The sequence below is a fragment of the Vigna umbellata genome, chromosome 5 (genome assembly GCF_029865625.1).
Source record: "Vigna umbellata cultivar VRB3 chromosome 5, Vumbellata_1.0, whole genome shotgun sequence".
Lineage (NCBI taxonomy): Eukaryota > Viridiplantae > Streptophyta > Magnoliopsida > Fabales > Fabaceae > Vigna > Vigna umbellata.
This window is the reverse complement of record NC_142169.1, coordinates 7,715,565-7,733,967: the sequence shown is the minus strand read 5'-3', so window position 1 is coordinate 7,733,967 and position 18,403 is coordinate 7,715,565. Positions and strand designations below refer to the sequence as shown.

Below are 18,403 nucleotides of genomic sequence, written 5' to 3'. Positions count from 1 at the left end.
GAGCAAAACAGAATAACAAGATATTTCTTTATCCTTACGCCACCATTTTGGTTAAAATACTTCTATTACATTGTTACCTTTTGGTTTTATTAAAATCAATTTTAAGAAAATGCTGTAAGAAATAAGATTTTTTAAGTTGATTATTTCCTTATTTAGAAGGATTATCACGTCAATAGTTGCAAATGTTTAAGTTAATCAAAACGTTTACTTTCTAATTTGGTGCTAACGAAAACTATATTATTTTTGAAGAGTTTGTGAAAGAACTTGTGGAAACATACTATATTGTAATTTCTTATATTATATAACCTGGAAAACATTGGTGTAATGTAAAAAACAAAAATTATTGAAAACGTTTTAATTTCTTATCTTAGTTATACTCCTTCATTACCAGTTCAGCTCTTTATCTGCTACATCCAACTCTTCACGCGAGGTATGCAAGAAAAAAATCTATATTGCAACAGAAAAATCTTAATTTTATTACAACTGATTAAATTCAATTTATTTGAGTTTATTTACTTTTTTTTTTTAATTTGAGGATATGTCTAAACTCTTCTTATCCTAAAAATGAAAACATCATATTGAAAATGTTACAATCAAGACACAAAACATTTCACAGTAACTTTTTTTTTTTCATTTTAAGCAAATAGTTTTCTCATTACACTGCAATTCAAACTTTATTCAACTGCCACTGAACCTTTTGGAGTGGAAACTACTCAGAAACTCTGTACTCTAGGGTAATATTGAACATCATAAATGTAAAACTTAAAAACTCCATATTTAAAAAAAATAGAAAAAATTAGAAATCAAACCGTACTTGACTCATCACGCTCACGGTGTCTCTCGTGCAAATCACCGTTGGGTTTGGCGGCGGCGACGAGGGCTATGGTGGCGCGACAAATCGGGCAATTGGAGTGGTTACTGAGCCACAAGTCAATGCAAGAGGCGTGAAACGAGTGTTTGCACGCGCTCAGCTGCCGGACTTCTTCGCCGTCGGCGAACACCGAGAGGCACACCGGGCACTCGCCGCCGATCTCCTTGGAGTGCTCCTCTTTCCGGTACTTCACCCCTGCGTCGACGCTGGCGAGTTCGATATCACGGTGGGAGGCCTCTGACGCGACGGAGGGCTCGCTATCGGAGGGATCCCGGCGGCGGCGGTGCGAGGGGCAACCGAAGGCGAAGATGAAGGTGTAAATTAGGGCCGGGATGGTCACGACGGCGAGGAGTGCGAGGAGAAACTCGAGCGGGGAGAGATCGACGGAGCTGGGAGGGTCGGCGAACGGCGGCGGCGGGGGAAAGGGGAGGACGGTGATCTGAAATATGGAGCTGGGGGCGCCGTCGAAGGGATGCGGCGGCGGGAAGGGTATGACGGTGATTTGGCCGGCGGGACGCGGCGGAGGAGCCGCGACGACCGTTGGTGAGTTTTGCATCGATAGAGAAAGAGAGAGAATGGATTATAATTATTATTAATATTTATTATTACTATTATTATTAAGTGAGCTGTGGTTTCATTTGGGAACTTTTTTCGTTTTTAACTTTTTTTTTTAATTTTATTTATTTATGGTAGAAAAGGTGCTTGAAAATGGTTGTTAGTAATGAAAGGGATCGAAGGTGGATGAATTCTTTGAAGCAATAATTGGGTTGGGTGGGTGAGTGAATAAAATGGAGAATTTTTTTTCTAGGTGATATGTGGACAAAGAAGTCGTAGCTGGACCCTTCTCTCACTTTCTTTCTTTCTCATTCTCTATTTTTTTTTTCAATTAAAATGTTTTTACTTTTATAGAAACTAGTTTATTGTTCATGATAAGTTAGTTTCTACCTTGTATGCTATTTGTTACTTCATAAGTTCTCTATAAGTTTCAATTTTCTTTCTAAATAAAAAGGTATTATTACATAATTATATATTTTTTAAATAACTAACTTTTTATTAAATTTTGTAGTATTATTATTTATGTTTTAAACTCGATCATAGTTTTTGTCGACAAGTACACTGAGTTAATTGTAATGCTCTTAAAAGAAGGGATTCTCGTATCCTTAATTAACAAACATTGAGTGATTCAAATTGTTTCTATGTTTAAAACTTGCAATATAAGCATATATGGCATTTGTACAAAGTTTAATTATGTATTTGCAAAGATCAGTTTGATAAAACAGAATATCAAGGATGTAAAATGCAATATGGCCGGACTTTCTCACATATACAATCTTGTGCTTGTATTCATACATACATACATACATATATATATATATATATATATATATATATATATATATATATATATATATATTGTACTAGGATCAAAACATTAGTCTAAGTTAATTCTTTAATATGGGTCTTCTAATATTTTAAAATAATCAATTAATCTCTTCATCAACAGATTTAAATTCTCACATTAAAAATACGAACAAAAACTTCAAGCTTTAATCCTAGTAGTGAAAAATAATGAATGATTTGACATAGTTTAGAAAAAGAAAGTATTTGTTAATATCAATCCATTTCAAGATCATGAACATAGATTCTTCTATTTTCAAGCATTCAATATAAGAACCAAATCACTATATTGCAAAACAAAATTGACTTCTTTCTTCCTACACATACGAATAGTAAAAAGTTTACATAAAAGTCACAAAATACATATATCCATAAAAAAAAAGAATTAACCTCTCATGATGAACAATTTAATCCTAAGATACAATAAGAGAACCAAATATAGAACAATTTTTTTTTTGAAGAGTTTTGAGTTTCATGATCAAGTTTTATTTCTCTCTCCATTTGCGCTTTCCTCGTTCTCTTTCTTCAATTTATAAGTGGATTGGATTGCTTCATACTCAAGACTAGTAATTCGTTGAATAGAAAATGTTTTCACTTTATGACTTTGGATAATTTTTTTATACATTATTTATTGTCTCGATTTTACTTGATGTGTGTTTTATTTTATGAACACATGAAGTGATTTTTTTGTAGTATTTTTTGTTTTAAATTTGCTCAACCTTAGTCCAAACTCGCTGAACATACTAAGAAAATATATTGTAGCGTCTTGAATTTTCCAACAAATCCCTTGGCGCTTATCTTTTTTACTCAACATATTGATAACTAGTCTTCTTTATCTACATTTTTCGCTCATCTCATTTATTCATATTCATTTATTTTTACTATATTCATTTTATTTATTCAATATATTTTTTATTTATATCTATTGAATATAATTCTACGAAAATATGTTTATTTTAATTTCATTAATGTCAATCAAACCAACACATTAAATTAAATAAATTTTAAAATGAAAATACATTAATAAAAAAATAAATAAATATTCTTTTAAGTAAGTTTAAAAGTAATGTCCCCTTATCACTCTTAGGTCTTATAAGTGGGTTTAGAATTATTAAGTATTTTACTTGATTGATAATTTTATTTTAATTATTTTAATATTTGATTTGTGGAGTGTAATTTGACATTCATCGGAAACATGTAATTTATTCTTAATTTATGTTTAACATAACAAATAAAGTTTGTTTCACCATTATGAAAGCAATGTTTCGTAATTTTTTTTATAGAATTTATAAAAAAATATTGAATTGACAACAATATTTGATATGAATCATAGTTTTAAATTAGCTTAAATGTTTACTTTGTCCGAATGTTAAGAGGTGAATTTTTGTTTATTATCCGGTTTTAAAAACGAAGACATTGGGTCCCAAAGTTGTAAAAATTGTATCAATTTCAATCCTATCCGTTAAATGAGCATCAACGGCGTTAACTTTTTATGCTGATTTGGCCTACTTTTTTTTCTTCTCTTCTCTTCTCTGCTCTGCAACTTTTTCTCTCTCTTGTTCACCTCCATCCCCACCTAAGATCCCCACCTAAGATCCTCACGCCTCCTCTTCTCCTTCTTGTAAGACGCCAACACCAACGTTGGAAGCATCATCGTTGTCGTACCTATGCCGCTCATCACAGCGACCAAGATTGACGACGTCGTCGCGACCAAGATCGACGACGACGTCGGCGTTGTCAACACCGTTCTCTTACTGCGTTGGGTTTCTTCCATGCTCTTCAAACTCTACAGGTAAGCGCTAGGAATTGCAATTTTTTTCATTATTGGACTGAGTCTTAATTAAGTCCTAAAAATCAGTTCAAAATTGTGCTTCTGCAAGGAATGGGGAATATGATTTCCTCCTAAACTTGTACTTCCTAGAGTGTTACTTAGCTTTAGTTCAGCCTTTTCGTGTTTTGACCAACAATTGGTCACTGAGGCCCCCGAGGCTTTGCTTATAAGGTTGGGGATTAGATGCGGTTTTAAGTAGATCTCTTTGAAAATTGACATAAAATGTTAGTGGAAATTTAAGAGAAAGAAACTAACAATGATGCTCAGTGACTAACTCCAAAAATCATCTTGACATCCTGGAGGACAATGGAATAAATGTGTAGTTTCAAGAACAGTAGTTTAATGGTGCAATCTGCTAGGATTCTCTAACTATATCTTTTTATCACTCATTAATTCTCTGTTTCTTGATTTACATAACCTATTCTTATATGGATATGGAGCTATATTCAATTTTCTTGGGATACTTGGGACTGCTATTTTCAAAGGTGATAATTAAATCTCTAGTTTTTGGGTACTCGTGTGCACTTTAAATATGACACTAAGATGTTAAGAGAAAAAGAAAGACGAGACTCAAAGTAGACCTCATGCGTTTCATTTTGTGAAATAAAGCAAATGATCTGATTAATTTTCCCTAAAATCTGAAGTATTAATTTCAAGGTTAATCTCTTGGGTTTCATTCCATGCATTAAAACCAGATGACAGTTACATTTCATTCGACAAATTAAAAAGAACCAGACGATCCAGTGAATTAAATTACTACTATTGTCTGCTGTGGAGAAGTTGTTGTACCCTAGTCCTTGTGTGTTCAATGTTTTTACAGTAGAGGAGAAGAATTGGTGCAGGGAGGGTAAAGCTCTGTAGAGAAAATATGATGCATTTGTGAAGGGTGTGGAAAAGCTGTGTGGGGATTTTAGGTGGGGATGGAGGTGAAAAAGAGAGAAAAAAAGTTGAGGAGAAGATAGAAAAAGCTGCACAACAGAGGAGAGAAGAAAAAAAATTAGTCACATAAGTTAACGTCGTTGATGTTCATTTAACATATAGGATTGAATTGATACAATTTTTACAACTTTAAAATTTAATGTCTTACGGAGTAATCATTTAAATCTTTTAAATTTCATGTTTATATTACAAAGACGTTTGATATTACAAACATGTTTAGATATTTTTCTTCGGATTAAATACTCTAGGTAGAGCTTTTTAATATTATTCCATAAGATTTAACCCAAACACTTTTGTTTCATTATTAAAGGGTGTTTTTTCATTACAAGTTTGCTCATTTACCTCAACAACACCAAATCTACTCATTCTACCTTTATATGTTAGCTTTGCTCATTTACCCAGAGTTGCCACAGTTGGGTTAATTTTGGGCTGATTTTTGCGGCCTATTAATCCTCGGATGGGTCGGTCTAATATATGTTCTTTGAGAGTTTCACCCTGCAACTCTAAGCATTTTATTCTGCACATCCAATTAATATATCTTAATTAAGTTAGGTGGTTATTTAATAATTTTCTATTAATTAAAAATTTCTGTACCCAGTTGACTGCAGCTCCATTTTTCTCCTATCACCAAACATGAATTTCTGCACCCTGCACCCCTCCATTGACTACACCCCTGCATCCCTCTATTGCCTACACTCCTGCACCCCTACACCCCATTTCATTTTTATTAAGAGACGCAATGCCCCATTTGAGTTGAAACTATGTGATAATTTTTTTCTCTTGACTATTTTTCTTTCTAGTTCATATCAATAGTTATACTTGTGAGTGAGTGTGATATTGAAAATTAAAGAAATTTGAGAGGGGTTGGTAGTGTTTGAGTGCAGTTTGGAGTGGTGCATCCAAGAAGCTTGGCTTACTTTGTGATGGTGCACTTGGGGTGCTTTATGGTGGTGCTCTTGGAGTGCTCTTCTTGCTGTTCTTCCAGCATTGATATTGCTGGAGAGAGGTTAATATTTAATTTTTTGTTAATTTGTTGCATGTTAGTATTTTATTTTTGATTAATTTGTTACATTTGCATGTTAGTATATTATTTTTGTTTAATCTTTTTGTATGGTCACATTACACAACTGATTGATTTTATGATCCAAAAATGAACATATTGGTTATTGATAACCTATGCAAGCCTAATCAGATATAGACATATGATGTGAGGAGCTTCGGATATTTATATCCGATTAAAGTTTTACTTATATGAAATATTTAAATTATATTATGTATGAATTACTTGTTTATATTAGTTTATAATTTTTTAAAATTTTATGTATTAATCTATAATATAATGTATTATATAATTTTTAATTAATATAAATTAATTTTATAAATTTATTAAAATTAATAAAACCATTTTTGAATTAAAATAAATTTGAGATCAGTCTACCGGAAATCTACCAAAATTGGAGGTGGATATCTGATGCACAAAATATCGGATGTCAAAAATTCAAGTTCAATATGTTACATAAAATTTTATTATATTATTTATTTATTTATTTATTTTATTTTTAAAATTATGTATGATTTTGTATAAGTATATAATGTAAATATATAATTTTTAATTAATATAATTTAATTTATATTAATTTATTAAAATTAATAAAACTGTTTTTCAGTGAAATTAAAGTTAATATCAGCCTATGTAAATCGGAATATACAGATATCGGATTTGGATATTCGATTTGTACTATTTCGGATTCCATTACATTTTAATATATAAAATTTGATTATATTATTTATTTAATTATTTTATTAGTTTAAAATTACTTTTAAAATTATGTATGATTTGGTATAAATATATAATGTAATTATATAATTTTTAATTAATATAAATTAATTTTAATGAATTTATTAAAATTAATAAAACTGATTTTGATTGAAAAAATTTACATTTATTAAAAATTCCGATATATATATCCTCTATAATTTTAGAACAAAAGAAACATAGAATTCCTTGTTAATTCCATGTTCTTCAAAAACAGTTTTTCCATAAGAATAAAACAGTTTTTCGATAACAATAAAACTGTTTTTGAATAAAATTAAAGTTAGCAATTTATAGTTTAATTAAATAATATTTAATTGTTAAAAAATAATTGTTATGAATTATTTTCATTTTTTCATGTTGCTTTAATAATATTATATAATTAGGTTTCATTTATAAAAAAATTTAATAGAATGAGTAAACTTAATTTTTATAATTATTAATTTTTGTTAATTTAAATAATGTATTTTAAATATTTAATTTCTATAAATTTGTAAATAGAAAAATTAATATGAAAATTTGTAATAATTTTTTTATTGTAGTTTTTTGTTTTTTTATTTTGGTGTTTTTTTTTAAAGTTGATTACATTGTTAATAAGTTTATAAATGTATAATTTATTGTATTAGTTTATGATTTTATAATATAATTATAAATTTTGAATTTATTGTATTAGTTTTTTATTTTGTTATAGGTGATTATAGTTTAAATGGACGAATATTGTCATGGGATGAATTCTGAAATAAATTTTAGCATGTTCTTAGAATTTTCGTTCTTTACAAATGAGGTTGTTGAGGGAGATCTCACGAATCATTTCACAACAAATAATTTTTTTTCCTCTCGTGACGAATGGGTAAGAGATCTAGGATTTGTTGTGGTGACTATAAGATCTGATAAAGCTACCTGTCAACCTCGGAGGAGGACGTTTGTGTTGCTAGGATGTGAAAGAGGTGAAAAATATAGAAAATACAAACCTAATGTCCAACCTAGTACGTATGGGACCCGAAAATGTGAGTGTTCTTTCCCGTTAAGGGACAAGCCATCTGAATGACGATGGGTGGATATTGCAAGTGATATGTGGATATCACAACCACAATTTAGCAGAAACTTTAGTGGGACATCCTTATGTTGGTAAGTTAAATCCTAGTGAACAAAGAGTACTTGTTGATATGACTAAAACCCAAGTAACACCAACAAATATTTTGTTGACTCTGAAACAAAATAATGATCATAATGTAACTATAGTAAAACAAGTTTACACAGCAAGTCATTGAGAGGGTTGATGATGATTCGCGACAAAAACATAGATGTATGGAGAATTATGAGGTTGTCAATGACCTCTTTTGGACACACAGGATGCAATCAAGTTGCATTTGCATTCTTATCAAGTGAGTGACAAAATAATTTCACTTGGACTCTTCAAAAGCTTAGAGGTTTATTTTTTACAGTCCACAAGTCATTGTCAACGATAGAGACTTGTCTTTGATGAATTCTATTCGCGACAAAAAAATCATAATAACTAAAAAAAATTTGTACTAGTAAAAAATATTAAATCATTCAAAAAAATTAATTAAAAATAAAATCAATTTAACTAATTCATTGCAAAATTAGATAATATATATTATTACAAACAAAATAATTTAAATTTCTAAAAAATTATAAATATTTCAAATAATTATAAAAAAGTAATTAAAACATTTTTAAGTAATTGTAAAAATCTAATAGTCACAAAAAAAAAGTAACAAAAAATCTTCTAACTATAAAAATAAACTTTAAAACAAATTAAAAAACTAATTAAAAACAAATAAATTTAATCAATTTAACTAATTCCTTAATATATTATTACAAATAACAAACTACACATTCTATAAAATTAAAAAAATTAAAATAATTATTAAATATATACAAACTAAAGTGTTTCATTAAAAGAAAAATTTAATTCAAATCTTAATATAAATAAATAATTAATTCAGATATAACAATTTTATTAAAATAAAAAGGAAATAAGTATAAATTAAAAAATTAAAACAATTTTTTTTAAATAATAATAACAGAACATTCAAAAAAATTAAAACAGAAAATTTAATATTATAATAACAGAATATTTAAAAAAATTAAAACAGAAAATTTAAAATTATAATAACAGAATATTTAAAATAATTATAACAGAAAATTTAAAATAAATAAAACAAAAAAATTAAAATTATTAAAACAGAGAATTTAAAATAATTAAAAATATTTCATTCAAAATAAATAAAATTAATTCAAATCTTTATATAAATAAATAATTAATTCAAATATAACTTTAAATAAAATAAATTTAAATAGCTATAAATTAAAAAATTAAAACAGAAAGTTTAAAATAATTATAACAGAACATTTAAAAAAATTAAAACACAAAATTTAAAATTATTATAACAGAATAATTAAAATAATTATAACGGAAAATTTAAAATAATTAAATAAGAAAATTTAAAATAATTAAAACAGAAAATTTAAAATAAATAAAATTATTTTATTCAAAATAAATAAAATTAATTCAAATTTTTATGTAAATAAATAATTAATTCAAATATAAAAATTTAATTAAAATAAAATTCAAATAACTATAATTTAAAAATTTAAAACACAAAATTTAAAATAATTATAACACAACATTTAAAAAAAATTCAATAGAAAATTTAAAATTATTATAACAGAACATTTAAAATAATTAAAAAAAATATTTGAAATAAGTAAAACACAAAATTTAAAATAATTAAATGAGAACATTTAAAATAATTCAAGCATGAAAAAAAAACACGAAACAATATATAAAAAGATAATATGATTAAAACAAAAAACAATTAAACCTATATCGGATCTGGACATCCGATGCGTGCCGAATCAGATATCGACATCTGATTTAGCCCAAGTCGACTCTACATTTCTGATTCACGCACTGCATTAGATTTCAACCAAACAGCTTCTGCTATGTATAGAAAACTAGACAAACCAACCTCGCAAGGACGTTGGGTGTTTGCAGGGACGCTGGGTGGGTGTTTGTTTTTACTGGGCGGCGCGCAGCGCTGGAGCTCCTCTGTCTGGCCTTCCAACCTCAGCATGAAGAGGATTTGTTTATGTGCGCCATGTGTCTACAACATTAAAGAAAACTCTGAAACCAAAAACAAGCAAACCACATCATCGAAAGAGAGATTGAGATTCGAAGCACCACCTTCGCGTGGCTGCAGTGCGACGACCTCTGTGTGCGAGAATGGAGAGAGGAAGAGGAAACCCAAGGGACACAGAACTGCGAGGGGCTGTGTGCCTCTGTGTTGCTGGACAGACGAAGAAGAAAGGCAGAGGAAGGGAAACACAAATGGTCTGTGTGTATGTGTATACTGGGAGGGAGAATGGAGACACCAACAAGCAAAGAAGCAGAAATGAGCGTACGAATAATATCTGTGCACTGACAACGTGAATCTTTGACTACTTTTACTTTTTCTAAAAAAAATATTTAAACCTTCTTAATTAGGGATAATTTAGCCATTTTTTTAGAAATTTGGAGTTGCAGGATGAACTACTCGGAGGTGCAAGGTGAAACCCTCCTGTTCTTTTTTCTCTTGCAAGGTGAAACTCTCCTGTTCTTTTTTCTCTTTTGTGGAGAAAGCTTGTATGTTATCTGACTACAGTTGCTTTCTGTACCCCATGACCCCATTGTGAAATGACCATTTTAATAATGAAAAAATAATGAAAACTTAAAATATTTTCTGATTTGAAAATATGAACAATTAAACATGCATTTCTGAATTCAAAATGCATTTTAAAAAATAGTACATTCTTAGTGTACAATTTTCAAATTTAGTTGTACAATTTCTGAATGTACATTCTTAGTTGTACATTCTTGTGTTCTGGCTTTGAGAACTTGGTATTGACATAAAGCAAGAACTTTCATTGAGAATGTGATTGAGTGTTGTTGTTGTTGAGTGAAGTTTGTCATCCAATGTGAAGATTCAAAGGAAGTGTTCATCCTTCGTGAAACATTCAAAAGAGGTGTTCATCCCTTGCGGCCTTCAGGGTAAGTGAATTTCATCTCTTGTGGTAACAAGAAAGGTGTTTTCTAAACCCTTAAACTTGTCTTCTACGTGCTTGTAATAGTTTATTTGTTTTGTGATAGTAGAAGTTAATCTCCATTTGGGATTAGCAATTGGATATAAGATCCTTGTGATAATTTCATTTAAAGCACAACGAAATCATTTCACCCCGTCATCTTGATTTTTGTCCAAACACACTAAACATTTCGTTGCATCACTCTGATAATTAGTATCAGAGCTTGCTTTGATAATTATTCAAAATTTTGTATTGGAAATGTCTGGACAATATCAAACTTTTACACAAGGTGCTTCAATTGACAGACCCCCGCATTTTGTTAGAAAAAATTATGTTTTTTGGAAAATAAGAATGTAAATGTTTTTAGAGTTTTTCGATATTGGTATTTGGGATGTTGTTGAAAATGCGAATGTAAATGTTTTTAGAGTTTTTAGAGTTTTCCTTACTATTACTGTTAATAACGTGCAGGAACGTAAGCTTTATGCCGAATGGACGGTTGATGAGAAAAGGATGGCTCAATATGATGTTAGGACCAGAAATATTATTTAATCTACTTTGACCCTTGATGAGTTTTATAGGATTTCGGTATGTAAAAGCACTCAGGAAATGTGAAAAACTTTAAGAGTAACTCATAAAGGAACATATGAAGTTAAGCGAATTCGAAAGAACTCTTTAGTCAAAGAATATGAGATGTTCCAATGAAACACTAAGAAACAACCCACGATGTGCAAAGTCATTTTACACACATCATCAATCATCTATCGAGATTAGAAAAATTTTTTGACATTGAAGGGTTAAATAATAAAATCCTAAAATCTTTGAACAAGACATGACAGCCAAATGTCATGACCATCACAAAGTCACAAAATCTTGCAACCAAGTCTAAGGTGGCTCTGTTTGGTAAATTAAGAGAGCACGAGATTGAACTTGAAAGGTTGATAGAAGAAGATGATGGAGGAATAAAAACAAATATTGCTTTTAAATCTGAGGTTGTCAATAGCAAAAGCATCAAAGACGATGATGATTCTGATTGCGAAGATCCATACTAATTGATAAAAATGCTCACAAAGTTCATGAAGGACAAAGGAAAATACAAAGATCGCAAAAAGAAGAATCAATGATCCTCTTCAAATTTTAGGTGTTACGGTTGTGAAGAATTAGGTCATATCAATGCAAATTGTCCCAACAAAGAAAGAGAATCTCCAAAATAAATGAGTGGGAATAGATAATTCAGGCTCTTCATCAAGCTCTGCATCAAGCATTAACGACTTTAATTAAAAAAAAAATATTTGTTTAATAGAAAACAATATAGTTGGAAGTCAAGTAAGTACCTTTAGCGATTCTGATAATTTTGATGATATAGATCTTGATGAAGATGAATTACATGATAATATAGGGAATTATGACTATAATCAGAAAAATTAGATCTTGCTCATAAGAAATTAAAAATTGATTATAAATAATTAAAATCAAAATTTGAAAATACGCTTGAAGAAAATGAAAATTTGAAAAACAAAATTTCCTATTTAAAAAAGGGAAAATTTGTTAGTAGTGATGAATGTACGTCTTGCATAAATTTGAAGAAATTACAAGAAACAACCAAAGGAGAATGTAGGAAAAACTCTATAGAAAAGAAAAAAGGTTGTTAAAAATAAGTATGTTCCTAATCTAAGAATAAAACTAAAAGAATCCGTAGAGTTTGGGTAGAAGAAGGAACTACTTATTATAAGAATCCAAATTTTGTTACGTGTTTCTATTGCATGAAAAAGGATCATACGTCAAATAAATGTAGAATAAAACATTATGATGTTCCAACGGGAATATATGCATGAATTTCTATTATAAAATAACATGTCTCTAACTTTAAAGGACCCAAATAAGTATTTTTTTTAGGACCAAAATATTATTTTTCTGTTTTGCAGGTTATTTCAAAATTAAGGAAGAAGATTTTAGGCGTGCACCAAAAGTTGGTAAATTGTGGATTGTCAAATTAAGGGGAAGTTTTTAACACGAAAGAAAATTTTGATAATTATGTTTTTTTCAATTAAGGAGGAGTGATGTTTTCTAAATTTCCTTGTATTATTGTATGTTTTGCATTATGCCTCCTATGTTTTTAAATTAATGAAAAAGTGTCTTATTATTTATTTGCCTTATTTATTTTGTTTATGGCTTATATTCAAGGGGAGTATTATATTAAGGGAGATAAATAATTAATCATACATAGCTCTTTTAGAAAATGATAAAAAAAGAGGAGCAATATTTGGTTTAAATGTTTTAAAATGTTTAACTCCTTTCTACTAATGCTCTCTCTTTTCTACTTATTACAAAAGGGTTTAAATCAAAGGAGTTTTTTATCATCACCAAAAACGGGGAGATTGTTAGCTAAAAGATGAAGCATAAAAGTTTTGATGATGCCCAAAATCAAGTCTCAAGTGCTCACTTTCCAAGAAGACCTTCATGAAGACTTATTTTATGTGTTATAGCTTTTGTAATGAGTAATTTGTGTATAGGACTTAGTGTTTTGTTTGATTCCAAGTAATTTATGCTTTGAATTTCTCTTTGGAGTCAAAAAGCTCTATAATAATCGATTAGCTACTTAAGATAATTGATTATTACAAAGAGGTTTTTCAAAATGTTAAAAACTTTATTTTGGCCTCTTGAATAATCGATTACCAAAGGTTGATAATCGATTATCCATAATCGTTTATGACTTACCATAATCGATTACCACATGTAGTTGTTGGAGTTTTTGAGCATGTTTTTGATCGTTGTGCATTCATTAAATGAATAATCGATTACCTTAATTAGATAATCGATTATCACGTGTGAAAAGGTTGACAATGCATTTTTGGAGGTGTCCTTGAGTGAGGTCTTTATAAAGATGTTTTAGACTCTCATTCAAACACATACAACACTTTGAGTATAGTGTGATCTAGGGTTTGTGTAACCCTTGTGCTTTGACTTTAAGAACTTGGTGTTGACATAGAGCGAGATTTTTCACTAGGAGTGTGATTGAGTGTTATTGTTATTTTTGAGTGAAGCCTGTCATGCTTTGTGAAGATTCAAAGGAAGTGTTCATCCTTTGTAAAGCATCCAAAGGATGTGTTCATCCCTTGTGGCCTTGTGGCCTTTAGGGAAGGTGAGGTTAATCTCTTATGGTAATAAGAGAGATGTTTTCTAAATCCTTAAACTTGTCTTTCTGTGTGATTGTAATAGTTTATTGGTTTTATGATAGGGAACGTTAGTCTCCGTTTGGGATTAATAACTGGATGTAGGATCCTTGTGATCTGAATCGGTATAAAACTACTTGTGCAAATCTTTCTTTCCCTACACCCTTTATTGTTGTTGATATTATTTGTTAAGTTTAAAAAGAGAGAACAAAAATTATTTTAAAGCATAAGAAAACAGTTCACACTGTCATCTTGATTTTTGTCCAAACACGCTAAACATTCCACTGCATCGCTCTAACATCTTGCATTAAACTCTTAAACACATATCTTTTAAACCCCTCATCAACATCTTAGCTCCATTTTCTTCAAATTCATTCTTCTCTCAATCACAATATATAATATGTTTTTAAGTAGATTAAAGGCTTCTCCTTAACTTGTTTACTTCAAATTACTTAAGTTGCTTTAAACTCTTCAGAGTTGAATTCACACTTCTTCCTTCTTGTTTTAACCACCCAACCTGTATTTTTCAAACTACTCCAACCATTCCTTCTTCAAATGACTCTTTAAACCACCTACTTTAAACTACTTCTGCACCTTCTTATTAACTCAAAATACTCCTTACCCAAACACCAAACTTTTTGATGAATTTAATAGTTATATGAATACCATTCTTTACAGAGCTTGGTTTACAAAGTAAATAAAGTTGAATCTTAAATTAAAAAAAGGGAGAGATTTTAAAAAGAGTACTCATGATAATATCTGTTATAATTTGAGCGAAAAGGACAAGTATAAAAATAAACGTCATTTGTCTCCTTCAATTTTTTTGAACGTCTCCTTCAAAAAATTTTAAAGAGATCGCTCTTCGTCGAAGTTCTAATGAACATAAACATTTTAGATATTGCCTTTTTTTCTTCTCAAAAGACAAGTTCTATTAGATGTTTTAAATGCTCAATGTATGAACATTTTACTTCCAATTATTAAAAAAAAACTATGATCATTGAAGAAGGATTAATTGATAATGAAGATTCTTCTTCTTCTTCTTCAAACTCTTTATGATTCTGTTCACATGAAGGGATTATCCTGTTCAAAAGGAAATGTGAGCACTGATTAGGGAGATAAAACGTGTTTGTTTAAAGAGATTTGCGAAGAATGATTTAAACGGATTTGCGAGATGCGTAATTTTTTTTATCACCCGCGATGTTGCTCAGATTTGAGAGGATTTTGTTTAAAAAGTCGGCTTTACCCTCAAGTTATTCTAAAATACCATAATAAAAAACATGCATGTATTCAATTCTTTATTGTCGTATTCAATTAAATGTGAACCAGTTACAGCTCCACTCACACATATAAATAAGCTTGTATTCGATTCCCCATTTTATATATTCAGTTCCCTTGTAAAAATGCACCATGTATTCGATTCCTTTATTTGATGTATTTGGTTCCCTTGTTTCGATTTGGTCATGTTTACAGTGTGTCCTGCACCAAGCTTTGAGAGAACCATACCATACCATATCTTGAGTTGATTTGATATTTACTTTATCTTTTTACGAGCTTCCAAAATTAAACTTTACCTATGTGAAATGCTGTTTATGCAACATATAAGTTGAGATACAACTTCATTAACATGGATAATATCTCAATCCAAAACAAACAAAATAAAGGTGGGTACACCATCCAAAACTATAGTTTCTAGTGAAAAGTGAACATCAAAGAGGCTCCCGTTGTTGGCCTATATTATAGATCACACCAAGGAATTAAGGTATTGCTTATTAGTTAAAAATCTTTTATGCACGCAATTATTTTATTTAAAATAATATTATATTTTAAAAATAATTATTTTACTTTACTTAAATATTATATTTTTACATTTTAAAAATATTTTATTAAATTTAAAAATAAATTTATTTTACTAAATTACAATTTTTGTACATTTTTAAAATTAATTTTAATAATTAATGTTAATTTTTTACTCTTTATAAACATTTTTATAATTAAATATAACATTAACAATTGTCATTTTATATTACTTTAATAACTAGGGACATTTTGGTAATCATCAATTTCTATCAATTAAACAAAATATATTTATTTGTTACATCAATCAAATCAAATCGTATACTAATTCTCACATACTTTACTTTCAAATACACTCTCTCTTGCCTTCAAATTTACTCAAATAAACAACAATTAATTCAGTCTCCTAGATTCTTCCTCCAAAGTAAACACACCCTATGTTCTACTTCTTCTAGTGATGAATGTGCTATTGAACCTTTGAAGAATGATTTATTAATGGTTAGGCACCCAATTTGACATTAAAAAAAATATTTTAATAGTTCTTGAAAATAAAATATTTTTCATACAAGGTGTCTAGACAATAACAAATTATACACATTGATAGTTAATAAAGAAAGTTGTACTAATATTACAATCAAGGGAATGAAAGAGAAACTTTTTTATCAACCATTTCTCACCCAAATCCATACAAGTTTCAATGGTTAAACATAGAAAGTAAGTTGTTTGTCGATAAACAAGTCTTATATCCTTCTCTGTTGGTAAGTATAATTATAACATTTTTTATGATATTATGCTTATGGAAACTAGTAATTTACTATTTAGAAGACCATGATGAAATTCAATGTTGTTATAGAAATCAAATATTCTAAGTTTTCTAAGATTTCTAATATAAAACACAACCTACGTCGATTCTTATAAGACATATATTGATTGTATTCAATATTTAAAATTTTTCTTGTACAAATAAAATTGGAGGTTTAAGGATTGAAGAACATGAAAGAGGAATAAATTTAGTTAGAATTAAAAATGCAACAAATTGTAAAAAATAAAAGTCCAAGAGAAGACGGAAAGTTGAATTCAAATATTCAATAACCAAACAATTCTTCTTTATCATAATTCTCTAAAGATTTATTTCCAATTTGAATAATTAATCGATTCAATCAATCAATTAAATTAATTATACCAATCAAATCAAAATATCATTCAATAATGGGTATACATTTTAAATTTACTTATTTGATCCTAATTTTATAATTAATCTTCAAGGATTAGTTCTCCACTGAATTCTCAAGGATTAGTTCTCCACTGATTAAAAATAGAAAATGCAAGTGAAAGAAGAAGAGGAAAAGTCAAAATAAAAGTTAAGACAAAAGAGAGAATTTGAGATTGAGAAACAATTCCTAAAACTAAAAATTAAGCAAATAATTTGTGTACATGTTTAGATAACGTTTAGGATATATATAGGTTCTGAAATCTAAAGTAAATATATGCCTAAATGTGAACTATGATTAGATCCATAAGTCCAAATAAAGAAGTTTGAACTAAATCAAAGAAGCATGAATCGACATGGGTTCTTTACAAAAATTCAACAAATCTAACATAGCATATAAATATAAATTTAGTAAACTATATGTTCATTCTAAAGTTTTGGAAATGTAAAATCTAATGAAACTAAAACAAAATGTAACATCCCAAAATACAGTCTAAAACTATATAAGAGAATAATCACATTAAATAATATTACAGATCAGTCTTACATTAAAAATATAGAAGTACGCTTATGGCCGAACGACCTTACATAAAGAGCTAAAAACTTAAACTGTACAAGGTAAGCTATTCTGACCGAACGATTTACAAAAGCCAACACCAGTCGGTCATACAAAACAAAGGGAAAAGGTGATCGAACGATCACCTTACTATCCAACTAAACTACTGACCGAACAGTTCTACTGTTCGGTCTTAACTTCTACCTCTACTAAGTTTTCTTCTTCCAGCGCCTCTTCCAGCAGCTCGTCTCCTTCTGCTCACATTCACATGGATGCTCATTGTACAGAAAGACAACCGAACGTACAAAACAGACAAGACAGAAAGACATAGGGTAAGCTTATGTAATTTAATTCATGTATAAACATATATTTCACACAATCAAAACAAAACAAGATAATTCATCACTCGTTCATACCAAGCCTAATACTAGACTGACTGTCCGGACTGTATGAATTCTATGTAGCTATAACGCTCGTGCACCGGGGTGATGTAGTAACTGGGATACACTCAACAGCTATCATCCGAGGTTAGTCCTATCTGTCCAAATTAACCATAAGGACTATGACCTCCTGTCGTTCCCACATATGACTTACCATCCTCTACATGAGGACGAGTAATCACGGAATATCAGGATGAACCGCCAGCTTAACATGCCCACATTCATACTTTACCAAATTCCAATATACATTCATGAGCTATTCCTCCCCGGAACGCTCGTCCATAATTCAAATACA

General features: G+C 29.4%; 1 protein-coding gene and 1 long non-coding RNA gene across 2 annotated transcripts; one reads left to right on the top strand and one right to left on the bottom strand.

The window, feature by feature from the left end:
• Positions 1–539: 539 nt before the first annotated feature.
• Positions 540–1,796, bottom strand: LOC124841071 (RING-H2 finger protein ATL33-like). The gene has a single exon (XM_047317252.2). It carries the CDS (start codon positions 1,425–1,427, stop codon positions 804–806), a length of 624 nt encoding a protein of 207 aa, XP_047173208.1. The 5' UTR covers positions 1,428–1,796; the 3' UTR covers positions 540–803.
• Positions 1,797–3,573: 1,777 nt separating this feature from the next.
• On the top strand, positions 3,574–6,212 carry LOC148197617 (uncharacterized). Its single transcript, XR_015779876.1, has 2 exons — positions 3,574–4,061; positions 5,924–6,212. It is a non-coding gene; the product is annotated as an uncharacterized LOC148197617 (long non-coding RNA).
• The last annotated feature ends 12,191 nt before the right edge of the window (positions 6,213–18,403 follow it).